This window comes from Eimeria acervulina, genomic scaffold (genome assembly GCF_000499425.1).
Source record: "Eimeria acervulina Houghton genomic scaffold, Eah_scaff399, whole genome shotgun sequence".
Classification (NCBI taxonomy): domain Eukaryota; phylum Apicomplexa; class Conoidasida; order Eucoccidiorida; family Eimeriidae; genus Eimeria; species Eimeria acervulina.
Genome location: NW_013549836.1, coordinates 5,420 through 20,220, shown reverse-complemented (window position 1 = coordinate 20,220; position 14,801 = coordinate 5,420). Strand labels below are relative to the sequence as shown.

Here is a 14,801-nt window from a genome sequence, read left to right as displayed (position 1 = left end):
ATATATATATATATATATATATATATATATATGTGTATATATGTATATATGCGTCGCTGCCCCCAGCACACACCGCACAATGCAATGAATTTATTTTTTTATGCAAATCCTCACTACTGTAATTAATTATTATATAGAAATAAATTATGTATATATTTAGATATAATCGATATTAACTCTTTTAATCTCCTGCACCTAGTTAAGAATGCCCGATTTATAGATTGAGTATATATACACATCTATATATACAGATATATATATATATATATATATATATATACATATATACATATATTATGTATATATATACATATATATACATATATATATATACCTATATATATACATATATACACATATATATGTATATATATATATGTTGAATATTTTATTATAAAGAGCTTACTGTCGTTATTCGCTGCCGGCTTTGAAATGATTTCCATCCACTGCTCTGCTCGCGTATCGTAATATCGCGACCCTCCGTCTTCTAACATGTTGCCGATTTGAGCGCTAGCTGAAGAATAATAATAATAAAATATTAGAAATAAAACAACATAATTAACTTATTAGTATTATTAGTATTAGTATTAGTATTAGTATTAGTATTAGTATTAGTATTAGTATTAGTATTAGTATTAGTATTATGCTAGGCAGTGAGTGCGTCATATTCAATATTCAATAAAGTTATATTTGATTACATCTATCAATCAGACAATTTAGATTAAGTACAGAAGATAAAAAGAGTTTATATTGATTGCAATAAATAAAGAATTTAATATTTCAAGCTTTGTGTCTGCTGCTGGTGAAGAAAACAAACAAAATTCAAACAACACAAACAAAAGTAAAGAGGCTTCGTTACGTTAGATGAAGATATATAAACAGCAACAGAAGAAGCATCCAGAGAGAAACAGAGTGAAACTACAGATATCTTCGTATTACTTCAAACATATATAATTATATAGCCGAGCATGCACTGAAGATAAACCAGAAAGAAAACAAACTGATGAAGCATACAACAAAGAGAGAAGAAATATCAAACAAACTTAAAGAGACAAAAAGTCAAAATCAAACAAACGAATTAAAACAACAAACCTAGCGAATAACAAAAGAAGAAAATAGCAAGACATTTATTAGCAGCAGCTAAAAGCCTTTGCGTCCCCAAAACAGCATAAACAGAAACATAAATAAAGAAAGCGTTAGAAACAAAGACAGATAAAGACAAAGGCAGAGACAGAGATAAAGATAAAGACAAAGAAAGACTCACCAAGACCAGCGTATAAGTTGAAGGCGCTTCTTGTAGTGGTGTTCTGATCAATAGCAGCAGGATCAAGAGGACTAGCGACAGGGCTTAAGATTGAATTATCAAATTCGCAAACTGCTGCTTCTCCTCTGCAAGTGCGCGTTTGAATGCGTGCAGCATTAGTCGCTGGGTCAACCAGAGGCTCCACAGGCAAAGAATACTTGAGCATTTCTTCTTGTATATCTTCTTGTTCTAAGCAGCAAAACAAAAACATTAAACAGATCATCTCGATATTCCTTCAGAAGGCAGCAGCGCTGCGTTGTGTTTAATATAAAGAAGAAGCAAAACAAATACAATAAATGCAAAACAAAAAACAAGAGAATAATGCATTAATTTGTATAGAGTGCTATTTTACTATTATTATTATTATTATTATTGTTATTGTTGTTAATACTACTATTATTTTATTGTCTCACTTGTCATAACAGCGTTTAATATCATTTCTGTTGCATCACAGTAAGCCCTGAGGAGTTCAGGCTGATTTTTATTTTTATGTTGGCGTCTTGTCCCTCTAACAAACCAGGGTTTTGAGCTTCCTCTTGCTGTAGGTCTTCCTTGTCTGTCTTTTCTTCTATTACGAGCAAGCATGCTTGTTTTATGTCGAGGGCCTCTGTCTCTGTCGCACATCTCATCGAGCATCAGTATACCTGACTCTCCTCCTGTTGCTCCTACTAATGTAGTAAAATTATAAAAAGATTTACGTGGAGAAGACCCGAAAAACGCATCTCTGTCTATATACCCTATTAACAATGTCAGTATGTGCCCGGTTGCTGCAAACAAAAGAGAAAAAGACAATAAAATGCATGTATTAAAGAATATTATATATATATATATATATTGATATATAATTATTTATTATATATATGATGAATTAATATAGAATATATTTAATGTACGCGGGAAACAGAAATGTGCGGCGAGGAAAATAAAGATGAAGCTGCAGCAGCTGCAGCAGGAGCAGCAGCAAAAACAGCGAGAGCAGAAAGATAAGCAGCAAACAGCATTCACCAGTCGTAGATGAAAGTACTTGTATAATGCTGCATGCATCATAATTATCAAGTACTTTCATCTATTCATATATACATATATATATATTAGATATATTATATAGATATATGCTAGTTGTCTTACTAAGAGGATTTGAAGCCATGAGGAAGGGCTCTAGGCCTCCAAACATAGGGCCTGCTGTTGCTCGTGCTGCACCTGCTGCTGCTGCTGCGGCTTCTGCAGGTAGAGGAGTGGATGAGACGTCTCCTAAGCCAAGAGCAGTAGCTACCATCTCTAATGCTTCGACGGGCTTTATTGCATCACTTAAAAAGATATGAGGCTGTCCTAGAAGAGCCGCCAGCTTGCAAGTTAAAAGAATTTCAACTCGTGAGCCGAAAATCCTGTCTACTGTTTCTTGATACCTCAGCGCTGCTGCTGTATCGTTTTCTGTTTCTGCTGCTGCTCCTCCTCCTGCTGCTGCTGCACCTGTCTCTCCCCTCTCTAGATTTGCTCTTGTAGCAACTGAGCGAGCGTACGTCATATTTGGTGAAGCCATTTGGTTTTGATGAAGCTCATCTTCTATTACTTTTCTTTGCTCTTCTGCTGCTTCACGAAAGCGTCTCTCTGCATCTACTGCCCCCCAGAAGATCTCCAAGTAGCTCTGGCGGTCCGTAGCTACGGGAATGCTGCAGGACTTCTCAACAATCGCACGAGCTGCAGCAGCAACAGCAACAACAGCAGCAGCAGCAGCAGCGAAACACAGTGTGTGAGAGAGGCGGCATCGTTAGACAACCGCACGCACACGGTGACCCAAGCACATTCTCTTGAATATTTGCACTGTATGCATGAATAGTATTATATTCACTTAGTATATTTAGAGCAAACAGCATTGCTTGTTGTTTATTTACTTACTTCGCAGTTTGTTAACAAAGGCAGCACTGCGGAGAGCGTTGTTCAACTCGGAGATGTTCTGAGCCCCCAGGCTGGCGCTTGCAGCGTCAGGATCGGGGACCCACCCGAACATTATTTGCGAAGTAGAGGTGGGAGCCCCAGCCACAAGTGGTGTAATTCTTCCGAAAGAAGGGGGGGGGAAGCCAGTGCCTCCTTGCCCTAACGTTATATGCTGAACCACAGGGGGTTCGCCGCTGCTGCTGATTTCAACAGAGTCCGTGAGAGAGTAGCCGCCATACGATCCAGAAACACCTGGGAAACTCATACTTGTGCTTCCGGGAGCGCTTACGCTAATAGACCCTCCTGGATGCGATCCCCTGGTGACTTCAATATTCAAAGAGCCCCCGTTAGGGAGATTGAAAGTCTTGACTCCATCAGAACCCTCGACGAGAAACAGGCTGCCGGGAGAGGCGCACAGAAAGGCGCCTGCCACCAACCGGGTCCAGCCACCCATTTTCAAAAGACGCCAGTAGAAACACGAAAAATGGAAGACCGCATGAATTCAAGCGGAGAACCCCCCTTCAACGCGGGCCTTGTGCGATGAGGTGAAGAAATAAAAGACAAATGGCTTAAAATCCGCCTATTGAGGCTCAAATAGCCACAAAGAGCACCAAGAAACGAGTGGAAAATGCGAAAAAACAAAATGCAGAAAAGTGTGTGAATCCGAAGTCGGCTGTACGTACAGCCGAAGAAGACGGGTGTGAAGCGGCGCGGTATAAGCATGAGACAAAAGATTATACTGCGCCTTCAGACGAATTACAGTGTTTTTCTTTGAAAAAAAACTCAAAATACTACTTTGATATTCATCTACTTGCGATTAGACACGTGCGATGATGATATTTTGTGCGGCCGACAAGGCCTGCGGTTTCGCGTTCAAGAAGCGTTGTAGGTGTTTGTGTTGTGCTTGAATGCCTCTTTGGAAGCTTCTTCTGATACCAGTCTATCGCTTCTTAATGCATAACACAAAAACTAAACAAGAAAAAATACAAAAACCTCTATTTCATGCAGCTGTTCATCAACCAGCTGCTCTTCGCTGGCTGTCGCGGCCCGCGAGAGGGAAGAAAGAAGGCTGGTTGCGTATTGAAGCTGTCTGTAGCTCAGCTCTTTCATTGCAAGGCAGTAAGCAGTTTTTTTTGTTATTTTTCTTTCTTTTTGTTTATATTATAATTCAGAAGCTTCTTTATTCCGTAGTATTTCAAAGAGAATCTTTAAAAGACAGCAAAAACAATGACAGCTTCAACAAACACTGAGCAGCCACAGCACCCGTCAGAGCGGCCCATACATAGCAGTAGTTTTAGGTGATTGTCTTCTTGTGTTTTTCCTTCTTTCCCTTCTTTTAAACAACTGTTTTTATAAAATTAGAAACTATATTATAAACTCTTTATTTCACTCATTAGATTCAAACACATAACCGTATAAAGCCTTCACTTACTCACACTGCGCCAATCGCCACCAGTGGTTAGCTACTTTAGAACGGCCTCCTCCTCTGCATAAAAACAAACTTAAAATGAAATACTTTATATCTCTTTTCCTTTTAAATTGATTTCTATGCGTCTATCTTCTGTTGTTCTTGCGGTTTGTTAGTCAGTCAGCCGCTACCTTTGCCTTGGGGTGTATGAACGCCCTTTGGCTTTTTCTATGATATACTATAGACAGCAAAACTGTCTAAAGAAGAAGTCTTCATATTAATATCGCATTAGTTTAAAGTGCTTCTGTTACTTTCACTGCTTCTGTTTCTGCTGCTGTTGTTGCTGCTGTTGCTGCTATTGCTGTTGCTGCTGCTGCTGCTGCTGCTGCTGCTCCCTAGTTTGCTGCTGCTGCTGCTGTTGATCCTGCTGCTGTTCGCCAGCCTGCAGGATGAAGAGGGTATATATTGCATTTTAAATAATAATCAGTTTATTTTTGTCAACAAATGCAGACCTCCAAGACAGACAGCCAGCAGGTTGTGTTCAGCCAACAACTGCGCGTTTGCTGTACGTGCAGCATCTATATTAGTAGAGGATTGAATGATGACTCCATAGTTAGATTTGTACTAAGGGTTTAGGGTTTAGGGTTTAGGGTTTAGGGTTCAAGCAGACAAAATAGCATTTAAAAACAACTCAACTAGAAGAAAGACAAGCAAAGGGAATTTAAATGCCTTGGACGCCTGGGGACAAATAAATAAACAACAAATAAAAAAGAAAAATATATATTAAAGAATGATTTTATTGTTTCTAAGTTATTATATAAGTTACATCGTTGCATGCACACTCTACTATCGACGCCTTCTTTCTCTGTTCTTCAATTGGATATTGATATATCTTTGTTCAGGCAAAATGGGGCGTGCAGTGGTAGATTTGCAAGACATTTAGGGTTTAGGGTTTAGGGTTTAGGGTTTAGGGTGGCCGAAGGAGTTTATCTCCCCTCCCTTTATGGTCTCCAGTGTTAATTGTTTGCATTGAAACTTTATTAAACTTGTTTAAGGTGATTACACTCTTTTTTTGTTATAAATCTTCTGGAGTTATCGTCAGAGGGCAGCAGATAACGAGCGTATGATACGTACAGCAGAGAGCGGCGGTGTGCTCCCCGGTTGGGTTTGAAAACTCAATTTCTCTTAAATTAAAGCAAAATAACAGACATATTACGAAATATTGTTTCTGAGTTTGTTTTTTTGGCTGAGAAAAGAAAAAATTAAACAAATATTCACCAACGACAGCAGCCACTGCAGAGCCGTTCACGGCGCATAGAGAGCAACGCCCTGCCTGCTCTCTTCATTTCTTCAGAGTTCGACAGCGATCAAAAGTTATAAATTAATTATTAATAATATATTTCAGAATATTTGCAGGGATATTTCCGGTATTTCCATCATTTTTCAACAACTTCGCAACTCAAAGCTTCTCAACAGTACGTACACTCCGTTCATACATCACTTGATGCGCTTGCAGTTGCCGCCTTCCACAGAGTTTTGTCGTGTTTTTTATTGAAATTTTTTAGAATTAACATATTTAAACCAGACGATTTTCATTTACTTTCCTCTTTTGGGTTTTTCTCTCCTGTCTCACCCCGTCGTCTTCCGTTCTAGCATACCTCAGCGGCACTGAAAGAAAGCTAAGAAAACGCTTTTTCTGATTCTACCGCATTGAAAAAAGAATTAAAACCCCTTAAACCCTCAGTATTTATTTTTGTTTTTCTTTTTCAGTGAGTCCAACCTACGAAACCCGTCTGTTCATCGACGGGGAGTTCCGCGAAGCCAACGGCAAACGCACGTGGAAACTGATAAACCCAGCGACAGAAGAAGAAATCTGTGAGATCAGAGAAGCGAGGTAACTCCAGTAGCCCTAAGCCAGCCCCGTTCAAACCCTAAACCCTAAACCCTAAACCCTAATGAGCAATTACTGTCATTATAGCTACATCACAAACCTGAATGCTGTCTAGAGTTTGTATGCCATTAAGTCTGTGGAGTGGCTGGCTGCCTTCATCTGCTTCTTTTTTGTGTATTTAATTTCCTTCCCTCATTATAACAATGTCGTCGATGGTGTTATTCATCTATCTTTCTCATAAAAAGGTTTTGCTTACAGCATCAGCAACAACAACTCCTAGACGCACTGAGTTCATTGCATTACTAATTTTAAATGCTTTTATAAATCTTCAGCACTTCTTCTTTATCTTCTTCACAAACTCAATTCCTTTTTTCTGCTGCAGCAAAGACAGCAGCTTCTTGTTACCGTTTCTGTTTGTTTTTTTTTTGCGTTTTGTCTCGTTTCTTTCTTTTTAACTTTGTTTTGTATTTATTTCTTCTTCTTTTCTTTTCTCTTTTGTTTACAGCGAAAAAGATGTAGAAGCTGCAGTGCAAGCAGCACACAAAGCCTTTGCTTCCTGGTCTTTAAATATAGGAGCACGAAGACGCGGGGAGTTGTTGATGAAGTTGGCGAATCTGCTCCAAGAAGAAAAAGAAAATATCGCTCATATCGAATGCATTAATGTCGGTAAACCCATTCAATACGCCAGGTAATAAAACGCGGTGTACGTACACCCCAAGGAACGACAATAACAGCAGCAGCAGCAGCAGCAACAGCAGCAGCAAGAATGAAAGCAGTATCTTTGAACTGCGTGTTTTATTAAACTTTTGAATATTTTAAGGGTTTAGGGTTTAGGGTTTGGGGTTCAGACGGTCGTAATATCTCTCCTGTATTCCTTTTTATTTCATTGTTTTCTTCGTTTAATTGTCAAAGGGTTTGCGGTTTTAGGGCTTAGGGTTTAGGGTTAAGGGCTCTGCATGTGTTTTTGTGGTGTATCTCCAGTTGTCTGTAATATATTTGAATCAATGTTTTCTCTGCGTTTTGTTTGTTTGTTTATTTGTTTATATGTTTGTTTATTAGTTTATTTGAAGAGTGAATAAATGAAAGATAGATGAATATACACTTTGTTTTATTTGAATTTCAGAGGAGACATGGATGCATGCATAGCAAATCTAAAATATTATAGCGGATGGGCTGATAAAATAACAGGAGGCTCCTACATCCCCGTCTTAGAGAGTGAAAAGATATCATGTCATACAAGACGAGAACCTGTTGGTGTTGTTGCTGCAGTAAGGCTGTCTTTTTTATGTCTTTGTTTGTTTATTAATCTGCTTATAAAGAAATAGATTAAGTAGTTTAAAAATTAATAATAGAAATATTTTATTAAATTGCAACAAGTTGAATTAATTTCTTTTTTTGTTTTTTCTTTGGCTTTTCTTCTTTTTTCATTTTGCTGTCCCTTTGAAGTTATTTGTTTTGTTTTTGTTTGTTTTAATATTACTTTAATAAAACTATCCACATCATTTCTTGTCTTTGTTTATGTTTCTCGTTGTTTCTTCTTTTTTGTTTTAATATCTGCGGAGCGGCTATCTTCATGCTGTCTAATGTTTTGTTGTTTTTGCTGGGTTGTTGATTATATATATATATATACATGTATGTATCAACATACCTATACATGTATATATATACACATATATATACATTAACATACCAGTATCTATATGTTTTTCTATATATATATATATATATATATATATATCAATCTATTAAATGCATATATATATACATGTATATATATATATATATACATATATATATTTAGTTATTTATACTGATTTATTTATATTGATTTAATGATATTTATTTGTTTATTACTGCAGACAGTTCCTTATAACTTTTCTTTAATGCTGAAAGTTAAGAAAGCAACAGCTGTGCAAATTGATGTATTATATATAAATCGATGTATTGAATTCTGTAGATGTAAAGATATTTTTATTAATTGAATTAATTATATTTATTTGTTTATTACTGCAGATCGTCCCTTGGAACTTCCCTTTAATGCTCACTGTTATGAAAGCAGCAGCTGCGTTAGCATGCGGTTGCACAGTCGTTGTGAAAACCAGCGAAAAATCGCCTCTCTCAGCCCTCGCACTCTGCAAACTCGTTCAAAAGGCTGTACGCATAAATAAATAAATAAATATATATATGTATGTATATATGTGTATAGATGCAGATATATATATATATATATATATATATATAGATGTAGATGCATATATATATATACATAAATAAATATATATATATATATATATATATATATTATATGGATATATATGTGTGTATGCATAGTATATACAGATATATATATTATATATATATATGTATATGTTTATATTAGAGTATTGCACGACAATGATTATTTTTATTACAATTTTCAACAATACTATTATTATTATCCTACAATAATAGCTTTAAGAAACAGTCTGTCTGTCTTATTTGTCAACGGTTTCCTTGCAGGAGTATATAATGCATTAAATAATAATAATAATAATTATTATTATTATTACTAAATATGAATTATAACAAACTGTCTGTGTTATTTGTTTAGGGCTTCCCTGCAGGAGTATTTAATGTATTAAATGGGTTTGGAGAGAGCGTAGGAGCTCATTTAATTCGTCAGCCGCTTGTTCAAAAAGTTTCTTTTACAGGCTCATCTTCTGTAGGCTGTCTCGTAGCACAAGAATGCGCTGCAACAGTTAAAAGAGTTACACTCGAATTAGGAGGTAAAAGCCCTCTTATTATTCTTAAAGATGCAGATATACAAAAAGCTGCAGAAGCAACTTGGAAAGGCCTCTTTCACAACTCCGGTATGTTGCATATACATATAATTATTAACTGTATATTTATATATATATATATAGTATCAATATTAATAGTTTTCATGTTCATTAACTAAGGCAGACAATACAGACTACACATACAAACAATAGAAGCAACCACAGCAACACTCCAGTCGCAGTAGGAGCAGCAGTAATAGCAGTAGCAGCAGTAGCAGCAGTAGCAGCAGTAGCAGCAGAGCAGCATTAGTGAATCCTTGCCGCCTTGGATATGATATCAAATCGAAGGGGAGAAAATTGCAGCAGCAGCAACAGCAGCAACAGCAGAAAGCAAATAGAACATGAAACGGTGTTGGTGCATTGGGTGTTTGTGTTGTTGGATTGTTTGCAGGGCAGTGCTGTGTGGCATGCAGCCGGATACTTGTACAATGCGATGTGTACAACGAGTTTGTGGAGAAGCTGAAGGAAACCGTGTCGAAGAAAGCTAAGCTTTCAAACCCTCTAGAGACCTGCTGTACACAGGGGCCTATTGTAGACAGCAAACAATTAGCTAGAGTTATTTCTTACATTGAAGAAGGGAAGAAAGAAGGTGCTAAATGCGTTCTTGGGGGCGTCAAGAAAGAAGGAAAGTTAGTGAAATCAGCAAACTTGCACCATGATATTTTCTCTGAATTTCGACTTAATTCTTCGGTAGTCAATAAATATCATCGAAATATTCATAAAATACACAAAAATTTCAATATTTATTCATATTTTATGCTGTATTCCTCTGCTTTCTGCTGCATACTTGCGCTGTACGTACACCGCAGAGGCCTCTGGGTTGAACCCACTATTTTCACGGATGTTACCGATGAAATGAAAATATCGAGAGAAGAAATCTTCGGGCCAGTTGTTTGCGTTTATAAATTCAAAACAGTCGAAGAAGCAGTAAGAGGAAATACCCGTAAAACAAAGGCATTTTTAAAGAATGCAGGAAAATGTATATTTTAAACTTATAATTCAAATGCAACAACATATATATAATTATATATATATATTTATACAGAGATAAAGAGAGACAAAGATAGACAGAGAAGGACGGTTGCATCTCAACAAACCACGCAGTTAATGCAAAAAGGGTATTAAAATAAATAATATACACTTCAGCAAAAAAATGCCCACATATATACATATATATATTTATATATTTATATATTTATATATTTATATATTTATATATTTATATAGACGCCTACGTATCTTTATACGTATATACATATATATAATTATATATATATATTTATACAGAGATAAAGAGAGACAAAGATAGACAGAGAAGGACGGTTGCATCTCAACGCATTTTTTTGTTCTTCGACTTTCTTTTTGGAGTTGTAAACGGCATTCTGTCTGAATGTTCATCCTCATGCTTTTCTCTTTTGTTTGTTCTATATTTTGTCGTTAATACAATACGTATATAATAATAAGGCCTATATAATAATAACCACCATCACCAGGATCACTATTTATTTATACACATTTATTTGCTTATTTATTTAAATTCATTTATTCAGATTCAACGCGCAAACGATACGCAGTATGGGCTCGGAGCCGGCGTCTTCACCTCCAGCATTCCTCTTGCAGATCACTTCGTTAGCAGGTCGCCAAACCCTAAACCCTAAACCCTAAACCCTAAACCCTAAACCCTGTAAACCCTAATCTGTTATCCGTCTAAACTGTAAACCCTAGACCCTCATCCCTGTACACCCTAAACCCTTATCCCTGTAAGTTCTAAACCCTATGCGTACTAAACCCTAAACCCTAAACCCTATAAAGACAAACATTTATACACCCTCAACTCATTAAACCATAAACCCTAAACTGCCAACGATCTATGCATGCAAGAGAGCTGATTGTATGAGTGTTATTTTTATTTATTTAATTTATTTGATTTACTTAATTTGTTTTATGTATTTAATTTGTTTTTATTGTTTAGATTGCATGCGGGGACTGTCTGGGTTAATACATATTTAAGCGGAGATGTTGGGATACCTTTTGGTGGATATAAAGCCAGCGGATATGGAAGGTAATAAATAAACAAAAAAAAATATTTGTTGTTTTTACTTATTTATTTCTTTTTAATGTTGTCTTTATTTGCTTTGTGTTTATTTGTTTGCTGTGGTGCTGATATCTTCATTCGTTTGATTGTCTAATTACTCGTTTTCATTGTGTCTTTACTCATTTTTGTGCTGTCTTTGTTCTTTTTATTGCTGTCTTTATTTTTTTTTATCTTTTTTCTCTTGATGCCTTCCCTACTCCTTATAGTGTTGTCTTTCTATATTGCTTTTAATGCTTCTTTTCTCTTTATTATTTCTAACAATGTCTCTAATTATTCTTTTTAATTTTACTTTCACTTACTCATTTAAGTTTTTATTTATATGAAGTCGCGATATACTCTGCAATTCGTTTCAAAGTTGGACGTACATAAAATTAATAGATAGCGGCATCTATGTATTTATATCTAAATAAATAAATAAATAAATATATATATATATAAATTATATAATTTACCTACGAGTATTTAAAAGGGTTTGATAGAAATGTTATATTATCTGCATTTGTGTTTGTGTGTTTACAGAGAAGGAGGCGAAGAGGGTTTGCTGCCGTACCTAGAGACAAAGACAGTCGTTATGAGCATTGAACTCTAAATATACATAATTATAAATATTATTAATGCATATATATATATAATTATATAATTATATATATATATATATATAATTTCTAGGGTTTAGGGTTAAGCCCTACATAGATAATATATATTTGCATAGTATGCGTACTACGCATACTTCTCGTACTACACAAATAAACTATTATAAATATATCTACATGATACAATCTATATACAATATGCATTATATATATATATATATATATATCTAGATAAGCCTGGGTATGGCGGGGTGTTAATAATAGACAAAGAAACTCGTAAAAAGAAAGACAATTAAAACTTTTTTGTTTTGCAGCAAACAAACGAAAATAATACACCCATAGCGCTGGCTGCACTTAGAACGTCTGCGCTGCTTTATTCATTGGCAGCAGCAAGAGCAGCAGCAGCAGCAAGAAATATACAAGTGATGCCGCTGCGTATAGTATTATATAATGAAGCTGTATAACAGCTTTTGTATTAACAAGGCTGCAAGACGGGTTATTCCGCCTAGTGTACAGCCACCTGCTGCTGCGAGAGAGCCGCTTATTATTATTATTATTAAAGAGATGTCAATATATCTCAATTGAATTAAACAAGAAGCAAAAAGTTTCGAGCAAACAAACCCCTTTAGGACGAGGACAAGACAGACAAAACAGACGAACAAAAGAAGCAGCTTTATCTTAACTTTGGCTGCTACACCTCTTAATTATTTATACTATCAAATAATAAACAAATATTATCTTTTACTTGCTGCTGAACTCTTTAGCCAGCTCAGCACATGTATGAATTGCAACCTTCAGCATTCTCTCCTTCGCAGCCCCTACAACTTTTCCTGTTGGGTCGTAGTTAGCCTGAGATAAACAAACAAAATAAACAAAATAAACTTATTATTTAACAATGTTCATCCTTACTGTTGAATGCCTATGTATATATATATATATATATGCATATATATATATTTCTATTGAGCTTCATACTGTAATATTGTACACACAGTGCTTTAGACGGTACAGGGTGGATAATAGTACTGCATATTTTAATGCACTCCAGCCAATGATATATATAAAACAATATATATATATATAAAACAATTCAATAAATAAAACGAGAAATAACTTAATAAAGAGAGTTGAGGAGTCGAGCAAATAGAGCAGATGATAAATTATATCGATTGACTCACCAAACAACAAATAAACAATTACATAACTAACCGAATAAGAACGAAAAAGAATAATTAAACATTATTTAAAAGAAACTTGCAGTAAAACCAATTAAATCAGACAGTACAAAGAAGACTGTAGGACATAAACTAATCAAATAAAAGCAGCGAATTGCAGTAAAAGCAGAAAAACGAGTAAATATATTCAATTACAAGAAAGTCAACAGAGTAAAAGAAAGAGTAAAAAAGAAGTTCATACCTGATCCCACTGCAGAGGAGAACCATCAACAGCTGCAATTGCTCCTGTTTCAATCCCTCTACCGATACCAACAAGGAAGAGTGCTTGGAATTCGCAGTCTACGATATCTGTAAACTTTGACCAATTAGTTAAATTATCAATATGTTCTTGTCCGTGTCCGTAGAAGACACCATTAGTCAGTGCAATGCCTGATCTGACGTTTATTTTCAGGTCTTCTCCTGCCTTCAATAAAGCTTGAGATATACGAGGTGTTGCAACTGCCGGCATACGAATAGGCACGTATAAATCACATACATCATTATCCCTTGCTGCTGCATAAGGAACAACAATATCTCCTTGCTTTATTGTTGCAGGCTTCATACTTCCGCATGTTCCTGCCCTGATAATGACTTTCGCACCCAACTTAATCAGCTCTTCAAAGCATATCATCGAGCTGCAAGAGCCAATTCCGTGAGATATCACGGTAAACTTCTGACCGTTCTTCACCGCATTTGCAGATTTAAACTCTCTGTTGAATGTTAAATTCTCAAAACTGTCACAAAGAGCCGTTACTTCATCGACACGCTTCGGGTCGCCCATAGTAAGCACTACGGGGTGCACCTGACCCTGAGGAGAGAAAGCAGAGGAAATCATGAAAAACTCATGAATTAAGAGACACACAAACAATTAAAACCAGAAAATATTCCCATTTTAATACACATCAAACATATTTATTTCATTCAAGACGATCATACCAACGCTACCCCCCACCCGCCAACCTCCCGATACACCGGCACACACGATGGAATATGCGACTAAATACCTCATCTCTACTTGCCTTCTGCTGTTCAAAAAACAAAACTACAAACATAATACGAAAACTCGAAAAGAACACAGAAGGAAAACAAAGGAAACAAGTAGAAGGTAGCAGCTTACCTTGCGGAGTTGAATGTGTGGCTGAACCTCAACACCGTCCATTTTGGCTGTGGAAAGGAAACGGGATTCAAATGAAAAGCAGAACGGAATAAGAAAATTAAAACAAAATAAATGAGGAGGAGGAAGATCTCAATTTAAAACACTTACCAGACATTTGCGAATGCATCTTCAGCAGGGAGAAGAACAGCACCACCTCAGTAGTGCTACTTGCACATCCGACGAACTTCTTATGATCGCACCTTGTGTATGCGTTCGGTGGGGCAAATAGCGGTGAATAAAATGTATAAAAAAGAAATAAATAATGTTATTATTATGTATGATTATAAAAAAAATACATAAAAACACAAAAAGAAGTCGTTTCTATCCATGTTTCCATCTCTTCATCTTCACACGTTTCGTATATAGCGGCCCGGTGGTAGTTGAACA

General features: G+C 35.9%; 3 protein-coding genes across 3 annotated transcripts in view; 1 reads left to right on the top strand and 2 right to left on the bottom strand.

The window, feature by feature from the left end:
• The window catches only part of EAH_00036740 (rhoptry neck protein 2, putative), a gene marked incomplete at both ends in the record, with an annotated part of 8,191 nt that extends 4,499 nt beyond the window's left edge, over positions 1-3,692 (bottom strand). Inside the window, 5 exons of the mRNA XM_013395642.1 lie at positions 407-514; positions 1,265-1,492; positions 1,717-2,070; positions 2,432-3,001; positions 3,200-3,692. Coding sequence (XP_013251096.1) covers positions 407-514; positions 1,265-1,492; positions 1,717-2,070; positions 2,432-3,001; positions 3,200-3,692 — 1,753 coding nt within the window. The remainder of the gene's footprint in view (positions 1-406; positions 515-1,264; positions 1,493-1,716; positions 2,071-2,431; positions 3,002-3,199) is intronic.
• Positions 3,693-5,553: 1,861 nt separating this feature from the next.
• Positions 5,554-12,040, top strand: EAH_00036730 (aldehyde dehydrogenase, putative; the record flags this gene model as incomplete). Its single annotated transcript, XM_013395641.1, has 11 exons — positions 5,554-5,568; positions 5,749-5,806; positions 6,417-6,540; positions 7,043-7,225; positions 7,661-7,805; positions 8,551-8,691; positions 9,128-9,386; positions 9,748-9,985; positions 10,907-10,984; positions 11,329-11,418; positions 11,971-12,040. 11 exons carry the CDS (start codon positions 5,554-5,556, stop codon positions 12,038-12,040), a joined length of 1,401 nt encoding a protein of 466 aa, XP_013251095.1.
• Positions 12,041-12,785: 745 nt separating this feature from the next.
• Positions 12,786-14,417, bottom strand: EAH_00036720 (purine nucleoside phosphorylase, putative; the record flags this gene model as incomplete). The annotated part of the gene is made up of 3 exons (XM_013395640.1): positions 12,786-12,893; positions 13,461-14,066; positions 14,376-14,417. 3 exons carry the CDS (start codon positions 14,415-14,417, stop codon positions 12,786-12,788), a joined length of 756 nt encoding a protein of 251 aa, XP_013251094.1.
• Positions 14,418-14,801: the final 384 nt, after the last annotated feature.